Raw genomic sequence first — 27073 nt, forward strand, 5'->3', positions numbered from 1 at the left:
ATATCTTGTGAATATATAAACCTGGGGATTGATTTTAATTATAAATGTGAGGTGTTGTGATATAGAGGAGCTCTAACCTGCTAAATGAGTAATCTATCAAAAATATTCTCAGATGGAGGGCACTCTAATATAAAGTATATGCAATATTATTACCTTATGGGTGCAAAAAAAGCCCAAAAGAAGCCCCCATATAAGGCCAAAGACAGAATAATGTTAGCGAAAAAAGGGCCTGCACTCCAAATAAATAGATAGACCAAGTGGTATTTGAATAGTCATATATTTATATATTTAAAAAGAAGTACATGCATAATACAGGGCAAATAACAAGCCAGAAGATATCACAGAAAATCAATTATACATACCACTTAAAATATGGTCAAACATCAATATGAAAAAAGAACGCGGATACACCTGCCCTGAGAGGAGAATCACCCCGACGTTTCGGCTTTTAGCCTTTTTCAAGGGGGCAGGTGTATCCGCGTTCTTTTTTCTTTTTTTTATTTGCCCTGTATTATGCATGTACTTCTTTTTAAATATATAAATATATGACTATTCAAATACCACTTGGTCTATCTATTTATTTGGAGTGCAGGCCCTTTTTTCGCTAACATTATAATGAGTAATATATCCCCAGGGATAAAGGACTTTAGCCGATTGATTATATTCCCTACTGTGGGTTTATTAATCTGCATGATGTGCTCCCATGTTTCTTTCTCAATGGCAATTAGGCCTTGTAGGCGACTCCTGTAGAGCAGTTCAAATAATGAAAACCAAATAGAAACCTGGGGTACCTCCCTGATGGCAAACATGAAGTAACACACAGTCCCATTCAGGGCCACCATCAGGGGGGCACAGGGGGTACTGCTGTACTGGGCCTGAAGGGGGCCTGGCTGTGCTGCAGCAAAATAACTGGGCCCCCCTTGACAGCACCGAAGCCGTGCCGCCTCTCCTGAAGTCCTGAACAGCTGAGGTGCCGAAAAACTGAACAGCTGAACTTGCAAAGTGGTGGTTGGAAAGATCCGAAGTCACGAAAACAGCTGAAACTCCAAAAAGACCCGAAGTCACGAAAACAGCCAAAGTCCCAAAGCGGGAAAAGACACAAAGTCACGAAAACATCTGAAATTGAAGTCCGAAAAGACCCGAAGTCACAAAAACAGCCAAAGCGACAAAAAGACCAGAAGTTATGAAATTAGACGAAATTGAAGTCCTGAAGCACCGAAAAGACCCAAAGTCATGAAACAGCTATTTTTTTTAATCCCCTGGCCACCGATGAATTATCTTAATACTGTCTAGGTCCCTGCCACCATTTTTAAAAAAAGAAATATTCTCTAGGGCCCCAATTTTTTTTAACTTTTAAGGGGGGCCCTGGCACCAATGTTTTTTTTAAAAAATATTCTCTGGGGCCCCACTTTTTTTTAACTTGTAAGGGGTGTCCTGGCACCAATGTTTTTTTTTTTTTAAATTATAGGGGGCCCTGGTCACTAATTAATTAATTAATCCCTATTGGACAGAAGAGGCAGGTTGAATACACTGGTGTTTAACACAACTTTGTATTAAACACCATTTGTATTCACACATTGGGGAGGGATAGACATGGATCCATCCCTTCACTTCTTTATTTCTGTAAAATATTAATCTCCTCAGTAGGGAGACAAGAGTTTTGAATCCCAGAACTTTATTTTGCTCTTCCCCACTTCTGCATGCAAAGAAAATATAAAGGGAAAATATAATATAGTTAAATATATAGAGGAGAGAAAAGATAGAGAAGTGTTAAACAGATAAAGACGGAGGAGAAAGGAGAAAAGAAGAAAACAGGAAACAAAAAAAGAAAATGTATTAAACAGCATCAGATTAAGGAATAGTAAGAGAATGATATATAAATGAAATATTCTTGGGTAATATAGAATAGGATGGGGTTGTGCTATGTTATGACACACAATACACAGAAAAGGTGTTATGTTTGCAGAAGTTGAATTGGCAGGCAAGAAAAGTACATTTTCTTTTTGGGGGTCCCTACGGGTCACATACTTAGGTAAATCTATGCATATTGGCCATTAAACTTTACATTAGAAGGAAATAGCAAAATGGAAATAGCAAAATGGCTTTGCTTTATAGTGGGTGAAACAGAAAGTATTAGTGCGTGAGGCTTTTTATAACACTGGGTGTGGCTTATGGTTGTAGGAGGGGATTGTTTTAGAACGCTACGCTACGCTCACCACGCAGAGCATCCCTCCACTTTTATCACTCCAATTCAAGCACTGACTATATAGAAGAAAAGAATGGGCAAGCAACTAATAATTTGCATTACTGAGCAATGATTTATTATTTATGTAAATGCATCTCAAATGATCAGGTTTCCTGCTGACAAAAGTGGAACATTCATGGAACCTGCACATTTCCTATAAGTCACGTGATGAAGCTCAGTATTATCATTGGCCTGTTGTATAATACAGAACAGCAGCCTGGGGTTACACTGAGCAGATCAGAAAATAATAATAACTGGGGAAAATCAAGGCTCCAAAATGTAAAAAAAAATGGTGATATATTGGTGAGCTGTTGTGTATATTTTAGTTAAGGGGTCCAGAACAACGTATGCACAATTTTGCCTGGATTCCATTTTTATTGATTCAAATGAAATAGAAGTAGACAATGTCTACAGCCCCATTTTATATCCTCCATTGCTTCTATGGAAAAATATATCTCAGTTGCATGAATCCCTAGGGGATTACATATCCTAAAATTTGCAACTTTTGCACCGGATGATTTAGAATTGACCACAAAATGGAATGATGTTCTTTCCAGATGTTCCCTTATCGCTAATTACAAGAAAGAAATGCTAAATGAGTAAAAGGATCCAATCTGCTCAAATAGTAGTGGATACCTTTGACAAAACCCCTATACAGGTAAAGGATCTGTTATCCAGAAACCCGGTATCCAGAAAGCTATGAATTATGGAATGGCTGTCTCCCATAGACTCCATTTTATCCAAATAATTAAATTTTTTAATAATGATTTCCTTTTTCCCTGTAATAATAAAACAGTTGCTTATAATCAAACCAAATTAAAATATAATGAATCCTTATTGGAAGCAAAAGCAGGCTGTTGGGTTTATTTAACGTTTGCATGATTTTCTAGTAGACTTAAGGTATGAAGATCCAAATTATGGAAAGATCAGTTATCCAGAAAGACCCAGGTCCCAAGCATTCTGGATAACAGGTCCCATAACTGAATTTAACTTGTCCAGGAACTCTAATTACAAATAGATTAGCTTGACAATACTACTTGTTATGTTTGGGTAGCCGAGGATGAGTAGAGTATAACAGTGCTTTATTAGCAGGCTCATGCAGCCATTACACAAAAGAAAGCAACTCTATTTTACTTTACTTTAACTTTACTCCTGAGCTATTAGCTTAACCATATATTTGATTCAATTGAGACCCCATATTCTCAGGAGGTGAGCCCTCACAATGGTGTGGAGGCAGGGTCTTGTGCAACTAAAAGTGAATACAGTGCACAATAATTGGACGCCAGTGGTTCTTATAACTTAACTATATAATGTATTTATTAAAGAACACAATTCACATAGGAGTTCAATGAGAGATAAGCAGGAACATAGAGCAACACTGGATATGCAGATACTCACAGCACCAATGGTCAATATAAATCCCCGTTGGGTAAGAGAGAGAATAGACAGAGGCACTCCCAGCTTTCAGCCTTTCCCCTAAATGGAGCTGCACACTTAGTCCCTACTTCTGGGCAATTAGTACCAGGGATCCTAGTTTTACTCAACACTCCTCGGTGGAGCCTGTGCCTGTGCTGCTTGACTAAATAGCCATGACTATCTGTCACTCCTAGAATGAGGTAATTAAAGTGAGTAGCCTATCACTAGCTAGGCCTGACCTTGTCTAGTTTCCACTGAACCCTTCCTGCCTGCTCAGCAAAATGGACCCTGAGCACAGGTGTGTTCAACTTGAATATTGTTATATACTGCACCTAGTGGCTAAACCGGAGAACTTTAGGGTCATGCTTTGACCCAGGAAGAGGAGCCTAGCTCCTGTATAAACTAAGGGGCCCTTCAGTGGCCAAACTTTAGGGGATTGCAATATAAATGGGGAAGCCATTTATCAGTCCCCTACATTCTTGCAATGAAATCTAACCCTGGTAGTCTAGTGGGGGGACGGCAGGGACGCCCGCCGCGCGGAGTTGCTGCTCCTCCGCAGGCACCGGTTCCATTAGGAACTGTATCCTGATTTGTAGAGCATGCGCGCTGACGTGATGACATCAGCGCGCAGTGGTGCGCAATTTAAAAAGTATTTAAAGGGATCTCTGTGTAGATTCAGTGCCCGTGATAGGATTGTATTTCCTGGTTCTCCTGAGCCTTGTGCTATTTGTCTGCTATCTTCTGAACCTGTTTGATTCCTGTTGTGACCCCTGCTTGGCTATTTTGACTATTCTGATTTCTGGATCCTGACCTTTGCCTGCCTACGACAACTCTTCTGTTTAACCCCTTGATTGATCACCCGGTTTTGACCCTTTGCCTGTTTGACGATCCTTGCTATCTGCCGGCCTCGACCCAGCCTGCCTAACTACGATTCTGCCTAATCCCGTTGTACCGTGGCCTAATTGAGTTTTACAACTGTCGAGCCCCTTTGCCTGCCAGAACTCCTAGCCTTGCTCCTCTCGAAAAGTCCAGGTGGCATCTGAGTACGCTGAGGGCTCCTCCCAAAGCCAAAGGCGGTCACACTACTGGTGAAGCCGAGACCAGGGAGCTTGGCACTAATTCTGGTTTAGGGTGCCGACCGTGACAATTCTCCTCTGGTGAATTCCTTCTGTCCCGGCAAGGAACAAAGTAACACATTTCAAAATAATACACCCAATTTGGGGTGCAGTTTGTCCACCCATTGTCCATCCCCCACTTAAACCTCCAGAGTTCTTGGTGAGGTTGTTCTTCCTACAGCTTTTCAAATCATCCTTTAAGATGGTAAGCCTGTACCCCCATTCCTTCTCTATTGACCTGAGGTATTCACAGTCTGTGGTGCATCTTCTCCTTTGCATGATCTCATCAATCAACCAGTTTTCATGGGATGCAACCACTTTATCATAAACCCTCAGTGGGTTATAATGCATAAAATAGCCTCAGATTCTGTGGATGTGGAAGTTTATTACCCATTGCACACAAGAAACCGACCTGAAAATATTGGGGTCTGCTTGTCCAGGGGAGTACCCAAAAATCTTTCTCCTCCTCAGGACCTATTTGGAGGTGCAGAAAAGCTGACTGGCATAACCACTTAGGAAGTAGGCTTTTCCTCAGGCTTGGGGGTCTCCTCCTCATATTCTTCCCACCTGGAAGCAATCTCAATATACAGCCCTCTTTAACTTTGGGGATTGTAGTTACCAATTCTCTCTCACCTCGAGGTGAGGGTAACATGTGCAGCAACTTTGGAGCTTGGTGTCATTACTGGCTCACTGACCACAGTTCTTTGGCACTCACACTGAATCTGTTTGGGTGTCTCTGACCCTGACTCCTCATCACTATCCATGGGGAAAGAGGTCCAATTGGGATCAACCTTTGTCTCAGGAGAGGGTGGGTCTCTAAATGTTGGGGCCACAGGCAATACACATCCTAGCCTACCCAAAGAAAATCTGCCCTAGTCTAGCTTTGGGGCATCACCGGAGTTCGTGGTGGTTCCAGAGGGGTAGGATAAATTGTCAGAGTCAACCTCCCCATGAACCCCAAGTCACATACTGCCACCTTGTGATATAATGATCCCTCTGGTTGTACTCCATTGGCTCCATTATCTGTTGATGGCCCTGCATCTCTGAGGCATGATTGGGCCTAGTTTCCAAAGTCACCCCCTATTGAGTATACTTCTCTATGGGGGCATGTGTCACATCACGCATCTGTAACCCCACTGTGGGTGCAGTCAAGTCTCTGTCCTGGTCACTACCCTCCTCTTATGAGAGGGGAATCTAACCCAATGTTTGGCTCTGCTGGCTCCAGGTGCGTTGGGGGCCACTGCCACTCCCAGCTCTATAGTGGTAGCTCCAGGGGTGGTTGTCTGGCTGCTGTTCCCTCCTTATTGAGGGTGTCAGGCCCAGAGGTTGCACCTGAGTTTACCTCCAAATCTTTTCTCCACTCTGTGAGTAGCTGGGACATTTGAGCAATAGAGGGGGTCTCTTCTCTGCCTGGGCATCAATGAACCTCCCCTGGGTTTAATTAAAGGAATTGCACAAAGAGGCCTCCCCTGGGCATCTGTAGGTCTAGTCTGCTTGGCTAAATAGTCCAGACTATCTATGAATCCTAGAGGGACCTTTCAGTAGCCTATTACTAGCTAGACCTTATCTAGGTTTCACTGCACTCTTCCTGCGTGCTTAGGTAAGGGGACTGGCAAAATGGACCCTGAGCACATGTGTGCATCAGCTTATCTAGTGGCTAAACCTGAGAACTCTAGGGGTCATGCTTTGACCCAGGAAGAGGAGCATAGCTTCTGTATAAACAAAGGGACCTATCAGTTGCAAAACTTTAGGGGATTGTAATATAAATGGGGAATCTATTTATTAGTTACCTACATATGTATTTACAGAGAGACCACTAAAGATCATTTGGGGGAAGCAGTAGGTTTCAGTGTAGTATGATGTGTGCCATTACAAAAACTACTGCCACCCACCCACCTGCATGAAAATTCAGAACCAGTTGGAAACATTTGTGTCCTTACCCCCCTGCAGTGGCGTAACTAGACCCCTAAGGGCCCTGGTATGGAAATGTACAACTGGGCCCCCCTCCCTCCTCACACATTGGGCTGGAATACAGAATTACAGTATATACGTGTGTGTATATATATATATATATATATATATATATATATATATATATATATATATATATATATATATATATATATAGTCCAAAATTGCCTGGGTGCAGATTCAGTAAATATTCATAGAAACATCAAATGGAGTCCGCACTCTCAGGATTTACAATAAACTTTTTTTATTTAATAAAAGCTACAAGCTGATGTTTTGCCCTCTCCGAGGCCTTTCTCAATGATTTGAGGCCAATGCTTTGAGAAAGGCCTCGGAGAGGCCAAATGTGAGCTTGTAGCTTTTATTAAATAAAAAAGTTTATTGTAAATCCTGAGAGTGCGGACTCCATTTGATGTTTGTATATATATATATATATATATATATATATATATACAAACATCAAATGGAGTTCTCTCTCTCTCTCTCTCTCTCTCTCTCTCTCTCTCTCTCTCTCTCTCTCTCTCTCTATATATATATATATAGGGACAGAGAAAAATAAATCAATCTGAGAAAGACAATTATTCTTTAAAAACAATTAGTGTTTTAGTACAGGTATGGGATACAGAAACCCGTTATCGAGAAAGCTCCGAATTATGGAAAGGCTGTCTCCCATAGACTCCATTATAATTAAACATTACAACTTTTTAAAAATAATTTGGTCCCAATTAATTAATCCTTATTGGAAATAAAATCAGCCTATTGAGTTTATTTCATGTTTAAATGATTTTCTATTAATGTAGATCCAAATTACAGAAAGATCAGTTATCCAGAAACCCCCACGCCTTGAGCATTTTGGATAACAGGTTCCATACCTATACTCAAATGATATAAGCACAGGAGTCTGAAATACATTTTTTACTGTAAAGACAAGGGTTAATCACTGCAGCATTAAAGGGGTCATTCACCTTTACTTTACTTTACTTTAATATGGTGCAGAGTGGGATATTCTGAGAACTTTACAATTGTTTTTGTTTTTTTCCTTATTTGTGGTTTGAGTTATCTAGATTTTTATTTAGTAACTCTCCAATTTGCAATTTCAGCAGTCTGGTTGCTAGTGTCCAAATTACCCTAGCAACCTACCCTAGCAACCATGAATTGATTTGAACGAGAGACTGGAATACGAATTGCAGAGAGCCTGAACAAAAATAAAAAGTTGCAATAACAATAAATGTATAGCTTTACAAGGCATTTGTTGTTTAGATGGGTCAATGACCCCCATTTATAAGCTGAAAAGACTCAAAAGGAGAGAAATAACAAAAACTATTAAGAGAAAATAAATGAAGACCAATTGAAAAGTTGCTTAGAATTTACCATTCTATAAGATACTAAATGTTAACCTGAAGGTGAACCACCCCTTTAATGTTACATTATGGGGGGCATGTGCAATAGGTAAACTGGCGCATGACTGTAGGTGCAGACTAATTGAAATGAAATATTTAAAGACAGAGCCAAACTGCAATTACATAGGCAACATAAGAAGGAGCATTGGAACAACCTGTAAAAACACCTTTGCTTGAATTGCTTTAGTGAGGTGTGTTGTGATGAGAGCAGCAGCTTCTGGTAAGGTGAGACAATGCAAGCTGTTCCCTTTCTCATAGTGCATACTGGCCACACACAGCGCTCACAAATGTTATATTCTGTCCCCTGAGCTCCTGACTATCCCATATGCTATTCCCAAACCCCCTCATCATAATACCATTACACAAAGTCCCATTATACAGAATCCAATTTACAGTCCCATTGCGAGCAATGCCACAACCCATCCCAAAGTGCCCTGACCAGCTATCTTCAACTGATTGAGAGCAGAGAGGTGGGAGCAGCGCTTACTTGCCGTGTAGATGTCAGCGCTCGCTTGCAGGATTAGCACCAATCTCTATAGGAATCCTGCCATTGTGCCGCTGCTTATCCCTTCATCTCCCGTCGACTCACACACAGCCGGTACTGCATGTGCACATAGTCGGAGAGCCTCTAGTTCTCCGTCTTATTCAGAGAGATTTGCGGGGCAGTGTGCCCGACAAACAGGAGGGATTGGCGCCAAATGGAAGGAACTGTTTGCGCACATGAGCGCGCCGTCTGTGACATCACGTGCAACGTGCTAAGCGGCACAGTGACGCTCAGATAAGTAACTTCTCTAAATGGATGCGGGCCCCATCGGGTGTGCAGGTGCATGGGCCCTGGCACCGTTGCACCCTTTGCACCCCCGGTAGTTCCGACCACTGCCCTCCTGCCCCCAGTGATGCCGATAGCTATATAAATGGTTTTGGCATATAACAGTGCCCTGACTGGTTTTAGAGGCAGCATTCTAACCCCCCCACATCTGATTTCCCACTAATTCCTTACAACACTGGGGACTGGGTGCTGCACACTCAGCTATCAAAATTGTTGGGCTCATCTCTAGTAAATAACAATCACACTGCCCTCCCCTACCCAGAATGCAGCATGGAGGGGCTCAGTGAATTTGGCAGAGAAGGTGTGTAAGTGTCTGATTGGCTCAGTTAGCCCATAAAAGGACAGACGTCCGGCCTCATAGTCCAGATACACTCGGATTTTGTAACCAAAGTAATAGGAAATAATAGGAAGAGAGATTGTGTTTCCATCATGTGTCACTAGAACTGAGTTAAACTGTTTCTGAACAGCCCAGGACTTTTTATTATTCCCAATAAGTGAGTTATCTCCCCTCTTCTCTATACTGGTATAGGCCACCCCAACCCGCCACTGTGCTGACTTACTGCAATTTACATCCCAGTAATGTCGCCCTGAGGAGAAACTCCTGGTGCTTAAAACTTGAGCATAAACCTGAAATTTCTGTGATTGATTGTAGTAATCCTGGTATAAAGGTGATGCTGAGTAAGATGCAGATTTACCATCAGTTGATATTGTTAAGTCCCTATGAGCTGTGTTTGTATCCATGATTATTGACTCATTCCCCAGTCCTTTCTTTGTCCCTGTTACTATACCCTGTAAGCCCCTGTATATCGGATCCATAATCAGAACCTCATCCAGATCATTGGCATCACGGAGCATTTCATCATCACTCTCTTGGCCCCCAATATCTCTGCAGTCGGCTTCCCAAATATCAGCCCCTTCTGATTCCATTTTCTTTAACAAAGAGAATGGATCTCCCATGTTGCACAGCTCCTCAATGTGACGCATCTTCTCTCCCAGCTTTTCCTTCTTTATTTCCAGCTCCCGGATCAGATTAGTGAGTGGGAGAGAAATCTTCTCTTTGTGGCTGGAGATGTCACTCAGGAGTCTCTTCTCTAGAGCTTCCAGCTGTTCCCTGATGTCTCTAAACAGGGCAGTGACTCTCTCTGTCTCACCGGCTGCTTTTTCTTCTACTTCTCTCCTGCGCTCCTGCAGTCTCTGCACTCGTCTCTCAGTCTCTTCTCTCTTTATGGGCAGTTTCTCTAGAACTTGTCTTAACTGGATCTTTTTATTATCAAAGGCTTTATTCAGAGGTTCCACATTGTGCCCCTTGTGATGCCCAAACCCAGCACAGTACAGGCAGATACAGACGGAGTCCTTGAGGCAGTAATAATTTAGAAGTTCATCATGTTGGGGGCATTTCCTCTCCCCAAAAGAACGTGTGGGGGCAGTTAAGATGTGCTTGTGTGACTGGCTGTGCCCCCTCAGGTGGGTATCACACAGAGAAGCCTCACACAGGAGACAGGATTTAGCAGCAGGTACAGGAGAGAGGACACAGTAGGTGCAGAAGATCCCGGTCTCTCCCAGTTGTGTCTCAGTTGGACGGAATCTCTCTGCTATGTTCCCCAGAGTTCTGTTCCTGGGCAGGGCAGGGCGCTCCTCATACTCCTGTCTGCATTCAGGGCAGGAATAAGCCCCAGATCCCTCCTGGGTGTCCAGCACCTTCTCAATGCAGCCCTGGCAGAAGTTGTGCCCACACGGCAGCATTACAGGCTCAGTATAAAGGATCAGACAGATGGAGCAGCTCAGCTCGTCTCTCACGTCTGCAGTCGCCATCACTGACATCAGGAACTTCCTCCAAGAAACAGGAAAAATAAACGAAAGTCTGGGAAACAGTTTGGACATCCTGGAACTTTCTCACTGAAACATTAACCCACACAGGGCAAGATTCTTTCCCACGCAATATCACTAGTGATTTAAGGCATAATCCAATCAAAACCAATGAAGTTTACTTAAAGATAAAATCTGTGAGTACAATTGTGTAAATCTCATTAGTATTTGGAGGAAAACAATCAGATCAGTTTGTCTGCATTTAACCCTTTCTTGCCCCACTCCTTCAGAACAGCATCACACTCCAGTACAGGGCACCCACCTGCTGCTGATTGAGGAAAACCTTGGAATCCTCTGAATTTGCTGGAAAGATTGGGACAACTGTAATTTAAAGAACAAGGAAACCTGCATTCACTGGGGAGTCCATAATTGTGTCCCCTACTATAAAACAGCTTATTATATAGCATTATGTTTAAAAGTATCTTAACACCCTGTGCCACATTTCTTTATCAGATGCTATGTAACTGATAATCTTTGCCCTATTTAATGTTAAGTTTAGCCAACCCCCATTCTTTGTTATGTGACCCCACTGGCAGGGCAAACAATTCCAGGACCCTCTATAACACAATACACACAGTTGTTCCCAAGACTCTGTATGCAGACTAAACTGGGCATGCTCACTAAATGGCACCCCATTGGTCAAGCAATCTTAGCTGTGATTGACATTATCACAATTCAGGGCTGGATCGGTACCTATAATGGACCAACCGGAATGTAATATAATTGGTCCCCTCTGGAAGCTGCTTTTGTAGTCGGCAGAAAGAATAAAACCCTATTCCGCATTTACAACAGGGTCCGTTCCCTTTCTGGCTTACAAAGTTGGCTACCAAAAATTCCAAATCTTGTTATACAAATGGAAGATCACAAAGACTGCCAAGCTGCAGCCATCACAGCTGTACCCACATTTCCCAGTGACCAGCAATAGCAGTGGCCAATTCTGGCATCATTCCCAGGCAGAACCACTAAGTGCCAACTGGCTACCATCTAGACTCTGAGGAAAACCTGTGATGTTGAAGTTGCCCTGCTACAATAAAGAGCTCATTCCCCAAAGGAGTTGTGTTTGTGTGAGTCCTACCCTATGCCCACATCCTCTTACACATTTGTGCTGTTACACCCCTCCATGAATTCAACAATTAAGTTTGTTTGGGCTGGTACTCAGTAATTGTTACACTATTGCACATATGCAGGTCTAAGTCTAACCCATGGAATTAGTTATTGAATTGACTGGGGGTGTCTCACATATTGGGCAATAAGAGATACACCTCAAGGGAACACACTAGGAAATGAAATACACAAGATTGTAACTGGAATAAACTTTATAGTGAAAGAGAAGAGTTGGCTTCTAATGAAGAAGAACCCGTCTGAAGTGGCACCTGCCTGACTAGTGAAGTACTGAGTAACCAATTCTTGGCACATTCCCTTAGAGTAGGATCCCTTAGTCTGGCACTTTTACCTTTTGGGAGAGACTGGGAAATTGGGTTATTACACCACAATGCCTCCATCTAATGAGCAGTGAGGGAAACACATCAGGGCAACCCATATAGAATACACAGAGATTTGCAGCAACAATAAACTCCTGTACTGGGGACACGTGGGGGTCTGTGTGACTAGCAAATAAAACACCCACTGACAGACTCACTAGCACTAGGAATATCACAGTCCCCCAATTATCCCACTCCAGTTAGGATGAATTAAGATGAATGTTTCTTGTTGTGAGCCACACTTTGTCTCCTGCTTTATACTAGGGAGAAGATTTCTGTCTTTGATCGGCATAGTCTTTGTGGACCAATGCACTCTTTTCCAAATTTGTTTTGGTGGAATACCAAATGGTGGACATGTGGGCCAAATGATCATTGGCTGCTGGAACATCTGACAAGAGGGAGGGAAAGCTTGAGGATGTTGCCCAGTAGAAGTATGACAAGCATTGTTGTGAGAGAATCCACCCAAGAGAGTAGATCGGACCAGAGATATGTGACTTCTCACAAACTGCTCCAGTGATTGGTTTACTTTTTCAGCTGCCTTGTTGGATTGAAAGCCATGAAAGCCATGAAGTCTGAAGATGTATTGAATAAATAACTGAGAGAGCTCTACTGCAGAAGGAAGTTTCTGAAGAGGAATGAAGTGTGCCATCTTACTAAAGTGGTCAATAACTACCCATGTAACTGTGTTTCCCCTGGAAGAAGTGAGTCCAAGGACGGGAAGGAATGGGTAGAGGTTGCAACAGATGGATGTGAGTGACTAGATTTTGAAGAAGTACAGATAGCGCCGAGTCTTTGACATCCTACCAAAGTGTTCACCACTAGACAAGTCGCTTTACAAGTTCCAAAGTTTTCTTGGTACCAGGATGCCTGGCCTGCTTGGAACAATGGCTTTGCTGGATGATGGGAAGGCAACGCTCGGGTGGCACATATACCATTCCTATGGGGGTATTGGCAGGAGCAGAGGATTGTACCAATAGAATCTGGTTGGCCAATTATGGAAAGAGGGAAGCAATGTTTTTAGTGAGACCTCCCTGCTGGGCCTGTATGGAGCTGTAACAACCACTGAGGGCAATCTTTCCAAGAGAGCTGAACTCACCAGGGATCCACAAAGCTGCTTTATTTGAGCTGGATGGACAAATGTACCAGTGGATGTATAAGCACAACTGCAGGTCAAAAATTATATTTCTAACCTCTGAGCTTTAGCTCCTCACTCGTCAAAGGCAGGAACACAAAGAATGATGGGAGGAAGTGACATCATACATGAGGAAGGAATAGGAGGAGGGTTTACAAACAAGGAAATACAGAGACTGCCGTATAGCTTTGGTCATTAGGTGGCAGCATAATAATGGGTAATCATATAAGCATTAAACATATACATTTTAACATAACAAACTTATAACTACTAGGACAGCACACTCCCCGTCTGGAATCTTTAGATACCACTATATTGTGTTAAACGTAACGGTAGTTATGAAAATGCAAAATAAACATTAGTGCAAATTTGCTTAAAGATCCTGAGATCTGAAAAACAGAAGAGAAAAAGAAGCCTGCGATGCAATACACACGACATTTCAATATAACAATGGCCCTTGTAGGTTCTCAAGTGAAAAACAGTGCGAGTCTCTTACAATAGGGTCAGTACAAGTTGACTTACTCATAGTGATGGCGAATAAGCAATGTGATGGTTACCAGGTATTAGCAAAGGGTTTTCTTAATTTTGTTGTATTGTGACCCTGTTCAAGCATCTGCCAACCCTTAACGTGCTATCAATCACTTCAATTACTGGATTCAGGTTGGCAATAGGACTTATTTTAAAAATGTTTTTCTTACTAAGAATGCGCTTGATTTCTGCAGAAAAGCCATGGTGCTGTACATTAGAATTTATTCACTTTGATCAATATCTGCTGGAGTCGGAGATTTGTGGTGTAGGTGCCAGGCACATCAGCCTTTAGCATCTGTACATTATGAATGTTAACAATATTCAATGTAGACTAACGTCACAATGGTCTTGCCCACTAGGAGAAGCTTTCACATCATTGACAACCTTAAAGCCTTGGTCAATTCTCGTGACAAAGGTTGAGTCTCAGGGTCTCTGTCTGGATCCAGGAGAATGAAAATACCTGCAGAAGTTGTAGATTCTGAGGGGCAAATTCACTAAACAACAAAGCGCCTAACGCTAGCATGAATGCGCCAGCGTAGCGCATTAACGATTCACTAACGGACGCTGGTGTAAATTCGCTAGTGTTACTTCGCACCCTTACGCCTGGCGAACTACGCAAATTCAATAACGTGCAAATTATTCTGAACGCTACCTTTTACGCCAGACTTCCTTCGCCAGTAGATAGGGATTGCTTCAAAAAAAGTTAAAAATTTTTCTAAGTCCCAAAAAACGCTGGCGTTTTTTCATTTTTTATGAGTGATATAGCCTGAAAAAGATCAAATTTTTTTTGGGGCTCCCCTCCTTCCCCCCTACATTTCCTAACTCATGGCAACTTAACTATACAGTGGGCACATGTGTAGGGCAAAATAAACATTTTATTTGCTGTTTTGAAGGTTTCCCAGGCTTGTGTAGTGATGATACATATTCCTCCATTGTAACTTCAATTTGGCGCTGAATGCAAATTAACCATCGCTAGCGTAACTTTGCTTTGCTTGGCGAATTAACGATAGTGCAACTTCGCAACCTTACGCTACCCCTGAGCGCAACTTCGGATTTTAGTGAATTTGCGTAGCGCTGGTGAAAATACGCCTGGCGAAGTGCGGCAAAGCGGACACTGGAGCAACAACTAATCTCATTGAATGTCCCACTGAGTGATCCAGCCAGGCCCAGATTTGTGGTAACTGTTTGTCAGTTGTTAAGGGAGTATTCCAGTGTTTAACAGTCTCTGATGTTTTAGTAAAGATTTACCTTGTATAGTGATGGGAGCAAGAAACCCCAGTGGATTATACAGGCTGTTCACTATTGATAAGATACTAAGTCTGGTAAATGGTTTGTCTGAGGTGGTAACCTGGAAGCCAAATGTGTCATGCAATAAGTCCCATCTTAAAGGAGAAGCAAACCCAAAAGTTTAAAAAGTTAAAAAAAAACCCTACCCCCTACCCTACATAGACCCCCCTCCTTCTTTACTTTCTTTACTCAGCCCTCTGTGCAGATTCTGTTCAGTGGTGTTCACGGGCGCCATCTTCTTCTCTTCGGTAATCTTTGGAATAAGACCACCGGAGCAGCGCACGTGACAGCTGCTCATACACCGAAACTTGAAGCAACCGTCTCATACCGAAGTTTACCTAAGCGGCTGAAGATGGCGCCCATGAACACTATAACTCTATAGTTAGTATAGGTATGGGTATATAGAATTTAATTAAAAGTAGAGAGAGGTGTGTGTATGGGGCTGGGTTTTAATTTGAGGGGTTGGACTTCATGGACTTTGTATTTTATCAACCCAATTTAACTATGTAACTATGTAACTATGTAACTATGTAACTATGTAACACCGATGCCTGAATCTGCACTGAGGGGTCCTCTTGTAAGAAAAAGCAATGGAACGTCTGCTGGATATCAGCTGTGATAGTGACTGGCTCCTTTCTGAATCACATAAGTACTCCAACAAGGTTGTTAGTTAGGTTAGGACTAGTGAGAAGAACATCATTGAGAGACATACCTTGATACTTGGCACTTGAGTTGAATACTAACCTGGTTGAGCACATACTACTAAAAAAGTATATTATTATGAAAATGGTTTATTTACATGAAGCAGGATTTTACATATGAGCTGTTTTATGCAATATCTTTTTTATAGAGACCTACATTGTTTGGGGGGTATAGTTTTCCTTTAACTCCTCACACTTATTTATAAAGCTCCAGTATCTCACCTCTGCATTTCTATGAGTCCATAAAGGTTGTATTCTGTTTCACTTGTGCCTCTGTATAGGTGCAAAAAGTTTTTATTTCAATTTTAATTTATCTCATCGCCTCCTTGAACCATCCTCTCTCTTTAGGTTTATGAATTAAATTCTGTCTCACTTGTGTCCCTCTGATTCTCTGCTCATCTCTGGGAAGAGCAGAAGAGCCAATATAACTAGCATTGGTTACTCTAACCTCTTCTGTCTGTCCAATGAGAACTTTAGAGACACACAGACCGAGTATCCTAATGCCAAGGAATCTTGGAGTAGAAGTTGGCTGATGAGCTGGAGGCCAAAGAGCAGGAGCTGGAGATGAAGGTTGGGAGACTGGAATCCAACTCTGTACAGACCAAACTGGGAGAACTGGTATCCAGTGCAGATAAGAAGACTGAGAGGATTAGACACCTGGAGTTGGAAATGAGCCTGTGGGTAAATGAGGTGCCAGGTGATACAGGGGCTGATGGGAAAAAGGATACAAATATGGCTTCTGGTCCTGACCAATGGGGCATTATTATATATTGGGGACTGCAATGAGATGGTGCCACAGAAGCTACAGGGCAAAGGCAGCCATGGAACTACCTCCTGATTGGGGGGCAATAACAGATCTCCCCTTGCAAGGCTGGGGCCATGGACTAGAGTTGACTGTAGATTTGTCAGTCTTGGAATGGATGATATAACCCCCCTGTATCAATAACACTGAGCCTGGGGTGGGATACAGAGGTGGAAAGGCTTGGGGGGCATTGGAATGGGGAGTGGATTATTAATGATCAACACAAAATACTGAAGGCTGAAAAAATAACTGAATGGAGTTGGGGTGTCGCACAGATTTTGGGGGTGAAGTGGCTACACAGGACACCACACGTGTACAGAACCGGTCACTTTATTTGCATGAAATGGAATCATAGGTGAGAATAGAAAGAACCCAGATAATTGGTGGATTATATAGAACCTACCTGAGTGTTTAAAGGGGGTCCAGCAGACTAGGGGAGGGGCACTGCTGAGCAGGACCACCATTAGAAATCAAGGGCCCCTGTACAACAACATTTTCTGGGGCCGCCCCCACACCACAGTTAAAAGACCACACAGACGTCAGCGCTAAAAATGGTAATCGCCCCCCCCCCACAAGTTATAAAAAGCCATTGATGGTGTGGGCCCCCTTATAAGTTACAAAAAAAAACTGTTGTGCCAGGGCCCCCATAAAAGTTTTGAAAAAAATCATTGGTGGTCAGGGCTCCCCATAGGTTAAAAAAATGTTGGTGTCAGGGCCCCACCTTAGAAGTTAAAAAGAAACATTGGGGCCCCAGAGAATATTTTTTTTTTTAAAAAACCGATGACAGGGACCTATAGAGTATTAAAGTAATACATTGGGGGCCAGGGGTTTAATAAAATAAAAACACACATTGGTGTCGGTAGAACTGAACTCGCGGCTTCAGGACTTTCAGTCCAGTTAATTTGTCCCTGACCCACAGGGATTTACTGTCCCCCTCCCCCAATGCATATCCTGACCCACCTCTAGGGGGCGTCTGAGGAGAAATAACCCAAATATGAGGAGGAAGAAAGAGCCAATAAACTTTATTATTTCCTGGCTAATAATCACCCACACAATTAAATCCAACGAGATCCTCCCACAGGATACTGGAGCAAATGGGAACACAAGATACAATGCAAAAAACACAATATTAGAAAACATACGACAAATTGTAACATGAAAAGAAACTTTCAATCCCCAAAAATCCCCTCAACATCAGACTAGAAATCTGGGGGTTCTGGAAAATCTGGGGAGCTGTTGTAAAATGCCATAGACACCCACTATTTATTGGGGGCTGTAAGATGCCTTAAAGGGGTTGTTCACCTTTAAATTAACTGTTAGTGTGATCTAGAGAGGGATATTCTGAGACAATTTGTTATTGGTTTTCATTTTTTATTATTTGTGGTTTTTTGACTTATTTAGCTTTTTATTCAGCAGCTCTCCGGGTTGCAATTTCAGCCATTGGTTGCTAGGGTACAAATTACCCTAGCAACCATGCAATGATTTGAATAAGAGAATATGAATAGGAAAGGGACTGAATAGAAAGGCGAGGAATAAAAAGTAGCAATAACAATACATTTGTAGCCTTAGAGAGCATTTGCTTTTTGGATGGGGTCAGTGACTCCTATTTGATTGCTGGAAAGAGTCAGAAGAAGAAACAATTCAAAAACTATAAAAAAAATAAATAATGAAGGCCAATTGAAAAGTTGCTTAGAATTGGTCATTCTATAACATATTTAAAGGTAAAGCACTATTATTGGGGTGTACCTGAAATGCCAGAGACTATTCTGACTCTGACCAGTTTGGACCTGAGCGACACCACTGGCATTAATAATATCCACAGACAAACCAACTGATGTACCAACCCACTATAGTGTTAATGCTTTTACACAAACATGCTCCACCCACCCACTACTGACCCCACCCCCTGTCTAATAAAGACCAATGAGATGAATGGAAAGAGCGGGGGGTCCCAGGCACAGAGGGCAATGAGTTCCATCCGTAGGGAAGGTCAGGGCTTTATACCAAGGTCAATATGGACAGAGGCAGGAGCAGGTGAGTTGTAGCCGCACGGAGGATCCTCCCCGTTGTACCTGCACCAACACACAAACACTCGTTAGTGCAAAGGGAATGTCTGACGTCTGTAGAGTTGGTCACATACAGGCACATTTCCTAATTCACACGCTAGTGACTTCCATGTGACACAACCCCAAGCCACTGATAAAGGATATGATTTGTGTAATGTGTTAGCTGGAGTCACTAGTGGAGCCACCTGCTGTTAGCACAGGGTATTGCATCAAACTCTAAGCAATATGGCAGCTTCCATGTACAGAGCACAATAAATATACTGCAATAAATATAAACAGAGTTAGGAGAGTTCACATGTAACGGGACACTAAATGTAAAATATCAGTGGGACAGATGCCACAGGGACTGGGTTGCCACAAGGCTCAGTTCACTTTATGCCAATGCAGATCATAGGCAGAGGGGGATAGGCCCCAAATCACTACCTTGTCCCATTTTATCTACATGAGCCAATCACAATAATGGCGGGTCCTGTTGATGAGGAGATTTAAATGTGTCTTACCGGAGGAGAAATACTCTGATTGGTTCGGGTGGTATTTCCTGCCTGTAATGAAATAAAATCCATTTAGAATAGAAGGGAATAAACACAGGGGTAAATTGTACAAGTGGATTCAACCACAACAGCCAATCAGATCTTTGCTTTCACTTCCTAACCTTGAGTCACCGTAAGCTCTGATTGGTGCATTGTGGCAATTTAACTTCTATGCTATTAAGGGTAAGGCCAGACGAGGAGATTCGGGGAGATTTTGTCGCCTGGCGACTTATCGCCACGTCTTTTGCGCGACTATCTCCCCGAACTGCCTCAGCGTCTTTTCCGCATAGGCTAGAATGAAAAGTCGCCTGCGCTAATGCTCACTGAGGCAACTTTGGGCGACTATTGAAAACGCATCGCCGCGTGTGCATTAGCGCAGGCGATTTTACGCTGTAGCCTATGGGGAAAAGATGCTGAGGCAGTTCGGGGAGATAGTCGCGCAAAAGACGTGGCGATAAGTCGCCAGGCGACAAAATCTCCCTGAATCTCCTCGTCTGGCCTTACCCTAATTGAGTTCTTTTCTTGCATTTCCAATGAGACAGATCATCATCATCATCATCACCATCATCATCATCATCCTCATGTTTGTATAACAGCAGCAACACCCATTTCATGTGCTGACATGTACCCGGCAGCCTATAATATTCTTGGACTGAACCCATCGTAGGAACATAATGGGGGTCACTTATTAAACAGAAGACAGGGTGCAAAGTGCTAAAGTGGGGTGCAATCAGCCATTTATTTTGCACACTGTCTTCTTCTCTCCTGCAGTGGAGAACAAAGACTTGTGACCCCCCTTGAGTTCAGCAACTCTGTATTAATGAGGGGTGGGGGGTGGGTAGAGGCATGTAGGCACCTCCCCTTCGGCCCCCTTTCAACTAGATGAAAAAAGTTTAGGTTTTTGTTTTTATGATATTTTGTAAAATAAACTTTCTCTACTTTTCTATATTTTGTGACTTTTTCTTAGGAGGTTCCAGTTCCAATCTATTCATTATCACTTGGGGAGGGTTCTGTTTGTACCTGATCAAATGATATTTTGGATTAGAATTTCTATCAATTGCCTCTGGAATAAAGGCGACCATGATGGTCCGACATGAGAACAAGTGCCCCTATATCTGCCAAAGCTTCAGCACCAGCCAGAACAGACCCACCTCCAGTTAAGACGCAGTTAAATTTGCTGAAGGTTTGCCCAGAAGTCTCCAAAGTAATTTCATTGGACTCATGGGAATGAGAGACATAGAACATCTCGTATCCTGGGACCAGAACTTCTTCTTCATGGGGGAACTGGGAGAACCTCTCAATCTCAACCCCATAGCAGCTCCTGATAGTGAAGACTGTGCCGTTTCCAAAGACCGTGGCCTGTTCCTTCTCGGTGTAGGTGGATAGAAAGTGGCCAAACCTGACCCAATGGGCTGTATTGTTACTGGTGTAATGGGCTGACTCGGTGCCAGAAAAGACAATTCTGTGCCATTTGGTGCATCCGTCAGACAGGAGCTGCACAGCCACAGTCAGGTAGAAATGGAGGGACTTGTAGTGGAACCCGTGCAAATAATCACTGTAGGACCTGCCGGCTGATTTCACAGCCACATTGAAATATGTTTTAATAAACCCAGAATATGCCACCAGGGCAATGCCATGATTATCTCTAAACCCATCCGGCAGCTCACACTCAACCTTCCTTTTCTTCTGCTGGGTCCATATCTTTTCTGCTTCAGTCCAAGCTCTTCTCAACAATTTATTTTCGGACATCTCAGTCTTTAGAATCTCTTCCATCAGAAGGTCCACGTGGTTCCTGCACCCAATGTACTGGTCATCAAAGGCATCCGCTGCCATGTCCAGGGGCTCCTGGGAGATTCCCTTTAAAATGAGAAACGCTGAATGTAATCAGGAATATGAGGACTGAGCCGTTGGACAATAAGCATGAAAAGTCAAGTGACCACAAGAAATTCATTTTGGGGTGATGGTAATTGGGGAGCACTGGATATTGAGTGCCCAGTATTGGTGCCATTACTTGTATGGCAGGAGGGGTTCTTCTCACTGAGGAATAAGGGAAAACCTGCAATGAAGTGGTACAAGGGGTCGTTTGCTTGAGCTCATGCTAGAGGATATAGGGTACACCCCTTAGTGCTCACTTAGGAGGCATTTACACCCCGGAGTAAGCAGCTTTGCCCACCAGATTAATCTCTTTGTCCACCTACACCAACACAGTGCTGACTAATGTAGTTACACAATGCACGACACGGCATACAAAGTGCAAAAACACGGCCAATGTAAATGCAATGTAAATGAGCCCCACACCATATTGGCACAGCCAGTTCATTCAATGCAAAGGGAAGTTACTCAGTCAGTTTGGGGGTCACAACAGCACATTGTTACATTGTATCACTGCAGTTTCCGGTAACAAAACTTTAATTGCAAACTGACTGAATGATACAGCGCCCCCTGCTGTCCATTATTGGCAATTATGTTGGAAAGGGAAAAATGAAGGTGAAATATGACATACACTATGGGGCACATTTACTAAGCTCGAGTGAAAGATTCGAAGTAAAAAAACATTGAATTTCGAAGTTTTTTTTTGGGTACTTCGACCATCGAATAGGCTACTTAGACCTTTGACTACAACTTCGAATCGAACGAGTCAAACTAAAAATCGTTAGACTATTCGACCATACAATAATCAAGTACTGTCTCTTTAAAAAAAACTTTGACTACATACTTCGCCACTTTAAACCTACCGAGCTACAATGTTAGTCTATGGGGACCTCCATCAGTTTTCTAAGCTATTTCTGATTGAAGAAAAATCGTTCGATCGATCGATTAAAATCCTTCGAATCATTTGATTCGAAGGATTTAATCGTTCGATCGAACGATTTTTACTTCGATCGATCGATTGAAGTATTTGCGGTAAATCCTTCGACTTCGATATTCGAAGTCGAAGGATTTTACTTCGAGGGTCGAATTCGAGGGTTAATTAACCCTCGAAATTCGACCCTTAGTAAATGTGCCCCTAGATCTGTCTGGAGGTGGAGGGACATTCTTACCTGACTTACTAACATGTATTAATAAAGTGCCGACATATCCCACACTGCACCATGAATGGGTGTACAGACAAAACACACTGATTAGATACAAAAACAACCAATAACAAATATTAAAGGTAAATACGGTCCTGCACTTGGGTAAATACTGGGGGAGATTGGATTCACATATCCCAGGGGAGGTTCCTTCAGGACCATGGGAAAGAGAACAGCCCAGGAGGAGGAGGTGCAGAGAATCTGAGATTTTTTTGTACCAAGTTTAGTGGGAGCTGAAATGAATGGAATGAAGAGACGTATTACAGGAGAAAGGTATAAGAAGGGTTAAACAGCACAGATATTGTTCTAATTGATGTATTTGCCTCCTGGAGCCTCTCTGTCTCTTGTGCTGTTGAATGGAAAGCAAATCCCCCTGAATAATCACTGGTTTCACCACTCGTTAGTGATTCAGTCATTTCCCAGAAAACGAAACTGTCAGACAAAGAGTCCTGAACCCCAAAGATCATCCCCCTCTGAAATGGTCTGCCCAATAGGAATGAGGCCAAGTCTCATCCAACAATAAACCATTAATCCTCCTCTCAATGAAGCTTCTTAATCACCTCAACCTCAACTGACTGTCCCACTGAATATGGGGGGAACTCTGCTACTAAACCAGCCGATCTGGGGGTACAGTTGACTCAAATGCACCAGTAGATGGTTCTTTCCAGATCTCCACTCCTTATTATACCTCCCAATTTCTGTGAGACAAAACTGATTTTCAGCCCACAGTCCTGGGTTTTTTACTAAAATGTCCCGAGATTCTCTTTGATGTCCTGCACTGATCCCAGAAAAAGATACAAAGAGGCCCATTTACTTAGCTTGAGTGAAGGAATAGAAAAAAAAAAAAACTTTGAATTTCGAATGATTTTTTTTGGCTACTTCGACCATTGAATTGGCTACTTCGACCTTCGACTTTGAATCGAACGATTCAAACTAAAAATCATTCGACCATTTGATAGACGAAGTACTGTCTCTTTAAAAAAAACTTGGACCCCCTACTTCGCCACCTAAAACCATGCCATGTTAGCCTATGGGGAAGGTCCCCATAGGCTTTCTGATGTTTTTTAAGTCGAAGAAAAATCATTCGATCCATGGATTAAAATCCTTCGAATCGAACAATTCGAAGGATTTAATCGTTCGATCGAAATTTTTTTTCCTTCAAACGTTCAATAGAACTATTTGCTCGAAATCATTCGACTTCGATATCTGAAGTCGAAGGATTTACATTCGGCAGTCGAATATCGAGGGTTAACTAACCCTCGATATTCGACCCTAAGTAAATCTGCCCCAAAGTGTCTGAAATTTAATTAAAACGAGAGGCTTTTTGGCAGAGAGCCCAGAACACTCAGCAGCTGCACTTAGATACATTTGTAACAATTTAAGATAAAATATTTTTGTCCCACTTTACATTTCTGAAATGTTGGGAGATATGACACCGTCCCCTCTATGCCAAGTGTGGGGTCATAGGTTACTGGGTGTGGCTAAAAACCTCTTTTATTATGTCTGGGTTCTGAGGTAATTCCACACAGAGTTAGAGTGCTCACCTGAACGTAATTACCCTCTCGGGTGCCGGGTGCTAGACAGTCCACAGGCTTGATAAAGGGCCCTGCGTGGCCCGAAACGTTGCCAAACTTTATGTCTGCCGTGAGCCAATAAAAACACTTTTTTTCACAAGACAAGTTTGATCGGTGTGCTACAGTTTTCTTTGGGTTCTGAGGTAAAACACGAGATTATCAGTAAGAAAGGGCGGAGCTTACCTGCGCTGTTATTGGCAGGATTAAGAGGCAAGTGATTGGCCAGTTACGTATCAGATGATTCATCTTGATTGTTAGTCTGATAATAAAGGAATCACAATGAGTTTGTACAAAATAGAATTAAATAGAACAAATAATCCCACGGTACTGACTATAACTAATATGTGCAGTGTCAGTGTATCTGTGTAATACAAGGTCTGGGGCCCTTCATCCATATTGGTTTGTTCCTGAGAAGGTGGGACTGTCCCTAATCACTGGAAAGTGGGTGGAGTTTATGTGAATAACTGGGCGTGTCAGGATAGACTGGGGCTCAGCTTTTATATATATTTAAATATTGGGTGATATAGAGACCACTAGGGTATAGGGTTGTAAACCAGACATTGACCCTAACCAATAGGAGTTATGGAATAAATGAGCCAAGAGACTGAAACATTGATCCTGGTGTTTGATTTGTTAATGTGTAATATAATGATCATACCCCCCAGTCACAATCCCAACTTGTCTTTCCCCATAACTGATACTTTCCATTCCCTTTATCAGCTTAGTCGCTCTTCTCTGTACTTTATTTCATTACTGTCCCCCCTTATATATTTATATATAGTGATCATATCCCCCTTATATATTTATATATAGTGATCATATCCCCTTATATATTTTATATATAGTGATCATATCCCCTTATATATTTATATATAGTGATCATATCCCCCTTATATATTTATATATAGTGATCATATCCCCTTATATATTTATATATAGTGATCATATCCCCTTATATATTTATATATAGTGATCATATCCCCCTTATATATTTATATATAGTGATCATATCCCCCTTATATATTTATATATAGTGATCATATCCCCCTTATATATTTATATATAGTGATCATATCCCCCTTATTATTTATATATAGTGATCATATCCCCCTTATATATTTATATATAGTGATCATATCCCCCCTTATATATTTATATATAGTGATCATATCCCCCTTATATATTATATATTAGTGATCATATCCCCCTTATATATTTATATATAGTGATCATATCCCCATATATATTTATATATATTAGTGATCATATCCCCTTCTATATTTATATATAGTGATCATATCCCCCTTATATATTTTATATATAGTGATCATATCCCCCTTATATATTTATATATAGTGATCATATCCCCCCTTATATATTTATATATAGTGATTCATATCCCCCTTATATATTTATATATATGATCATATCCCCTTATATATTTATATATAGTGATCATATCCCCTTATATATTTATATATAGTGATCATATCCCCTTATATATTTATATATAGTGATCATATCCCCTTATATATTTATATATAGTGATCATATCCCCCTTATATATTTATATATAGTGATCATATCCCCCTTATATATTTATATATAGTGGATCATATCCCCCTTATATATTTATATATAGTACATATCCCCCTTATATATTTATATATAGTGATCATATCCCCTTATATATTTATATATAGTGATCATATCCCCTTATATATTTATATATAGTGATCATATCCCTTATATATTTATATATAGTGATCATATCCCCTTATATATTTATATAGTGATCATTCCCCTTTATATTATATATAGGATCATATCCCCCTTATATATTTATATATAGTGATCATATCCCCCTTATATATAGTGATCATATCCCCTTATATATTTATATATAGTGATCATATCCCCTTATATATTTATATATAGTGATCATATCCCCTTATATATTTATATATAGTGATCATATCCCCTTATATATTTATATATAGTGATCATATCCTCTTATATATTTATATATTATATAGTGATCATATCCCCCTTATATATTTATATATAGTGGTCATATCCCCTTATATATTTATATATAATGATCATATCCCCCCAAAATCCCATATCATACGGATGAATCCGCCCCAAACTAATCTATCCTTCAATAAAAGGCTATGTTTCATAAAATTATTACCCCAGTAATCTTACAGTATTAATAGAGTATTATTACAACAGTTTGTTTTGTTTCTCCCAAGAGTAACACTCAAATACTTCCTAAAACAGTGTCAGTAAATGCTGCCTGCTGATTGGTTATTACGTATATAATGATCCCCTTACAACACAAGTGCCCTGGAGATTTGGGCAGAACCGATAACAAATGCAAGAACACGAGCGTGAGCCTATGTGCCCGGGGGGGGGGATAAAAATGTTACTTTCTGGATTTAAGGGGGTCTCTGAAGTATGGCCTCCCTGATCTGTATGAAGTGATCCATGTATGAGGCTGGAATAAGCTGAATATTCTGATGATAAAGACTTTGATCTGGTGACAATGTTTCCTCATTGACAGTCACTGGATCTATGGGAAAGTCCATAAGGATTTATTGGTACTCAGAGCAGAACTGGAAGATTCCAAAACACCGGAATAGACTCCTAAAGCTGCCAGTTCCCTGTACCCACCAGTTGCCCCTCACTAACATGGCTGGTTACCCTGCAGTCCATTGAGCCCAATTCATATTCTTATGGCACTTACCCCCGACGCTGAGCTGCAAGAAGTGATGGGACCTGTGAGTTGTTCCTCGGGTTCTGGCTGCTCTACTTTCACTTCTCTGTTGTAATTAAAGGAATGAATGAGGGGAAGAAACTCAAGCAGAAAGTTAGGGAGGTGCAGGGGGAGCAGACAGGCCTTTCATTGATTAAAGGGGAATTGTAACAAACTGGAAGTTCTTTTACTGTTTTCCCGTTAAGAATACAATTGACACAATTGCACAATCATTTCATTTTACAACGTATTTATTATTATCAGAAATAAGTTAATAATAGAGCAGTGCACAAACAGAATT

At 41.6% G+C, this 27073-nt stretch overlaps 2 protein-coding genes across 2 annotated transcripts; both read right to left on the reverse strand.

The window, feature by feature from the left end:
- Positions 1–9117: 9117 nt before the first annotated feature.
- LOC121400734 (E3 ubiquitin-protein ligase TRIM39-like) lies at positions 9118–10825 on the reverse strand. Its single transcript, XM_041584683.1, has one exon. It carries the CDS (start codon positions 10792–10794, stop codon positions 9199–9201), a length of 1596 nt encoding a protein of 531 aa, XP_041440617.1. The 5' UTR covers positions 10795–10825; the 3' UTR covers positions 9118–9198.
- Positions 10826–17776: 6951 nt separating this feature from the next.
- Positions 17777–26854, reverse strand: art5.S (ADP-ribosyltransferase 5 S homeolog). Its single transcript, XM_018248765.2, has 5 exons — positions 26764–26854; positions 24198–24273; positions 20518–21223; positions 19337–19378; positions 17777–18842 (listed from the first exon to the last, which is right to left on the reverse strand). Exons 2-5 carry the CDS (start codon positions 24258–24260, stop codon positions 18769–18771), a joined length of 885 nt encoding a protein of 294 aa, XP_018104254.1. The 5' UTR covers positions 24261–24273; positions 26764–26854; the 3' UTR covers positions 17777–18768.
- Between the last annotated feature and the right edge of the window lie 219 nt (positions 26855–27073).

The sequence above is a fragment of the Xenopus laevis genome, chromosome 2S (assembly GCF_017654675.1).
Source record: "Xenopus laevis strain J_2021 chromosome 2S, Xenopus_laevis_v10.1, whole genome shotgun sequence".
In the NCBI taxonomy this organism is placed as follows: domain Eukaryota; kingdom Metazoa; phylum Chordata; class Amphibia; order Anura; family Pipidae; genus Xenopus; species Xenopus laevis.

Bases quoted from the DNA above. Each gene is read 5' to 3' on its own strand.
- LOC121400734 (XM_041584683.1), bottom strand. From the start codon at position 10,794: ATGTCAGTGATGGCGACTGCAGACGTGAGAGACGAGCTGAGCTGCTCC.
- art5.S (XM_018248765.2), bottom strand. From the start codon at position 24,260: ATGAATCATCTGATACGTAACTGGCCAATCACTTGCCTCTTAATCCTG. The intron at 19,379-20,517 runs GTGGGTCTGTTC...ATTTCATTACAG, and splicing joins TAACTGCGTCTTAACTGGAG to GCAGGAAATACCACCCGAAC. The intron at 18,843-19,336 runs GTAAGACACATT...GTGTTGGTGCAG, and splicing joins ATCAGAGTATTTCTCCTCCG to GTACAACGGGGAGGATCCTC.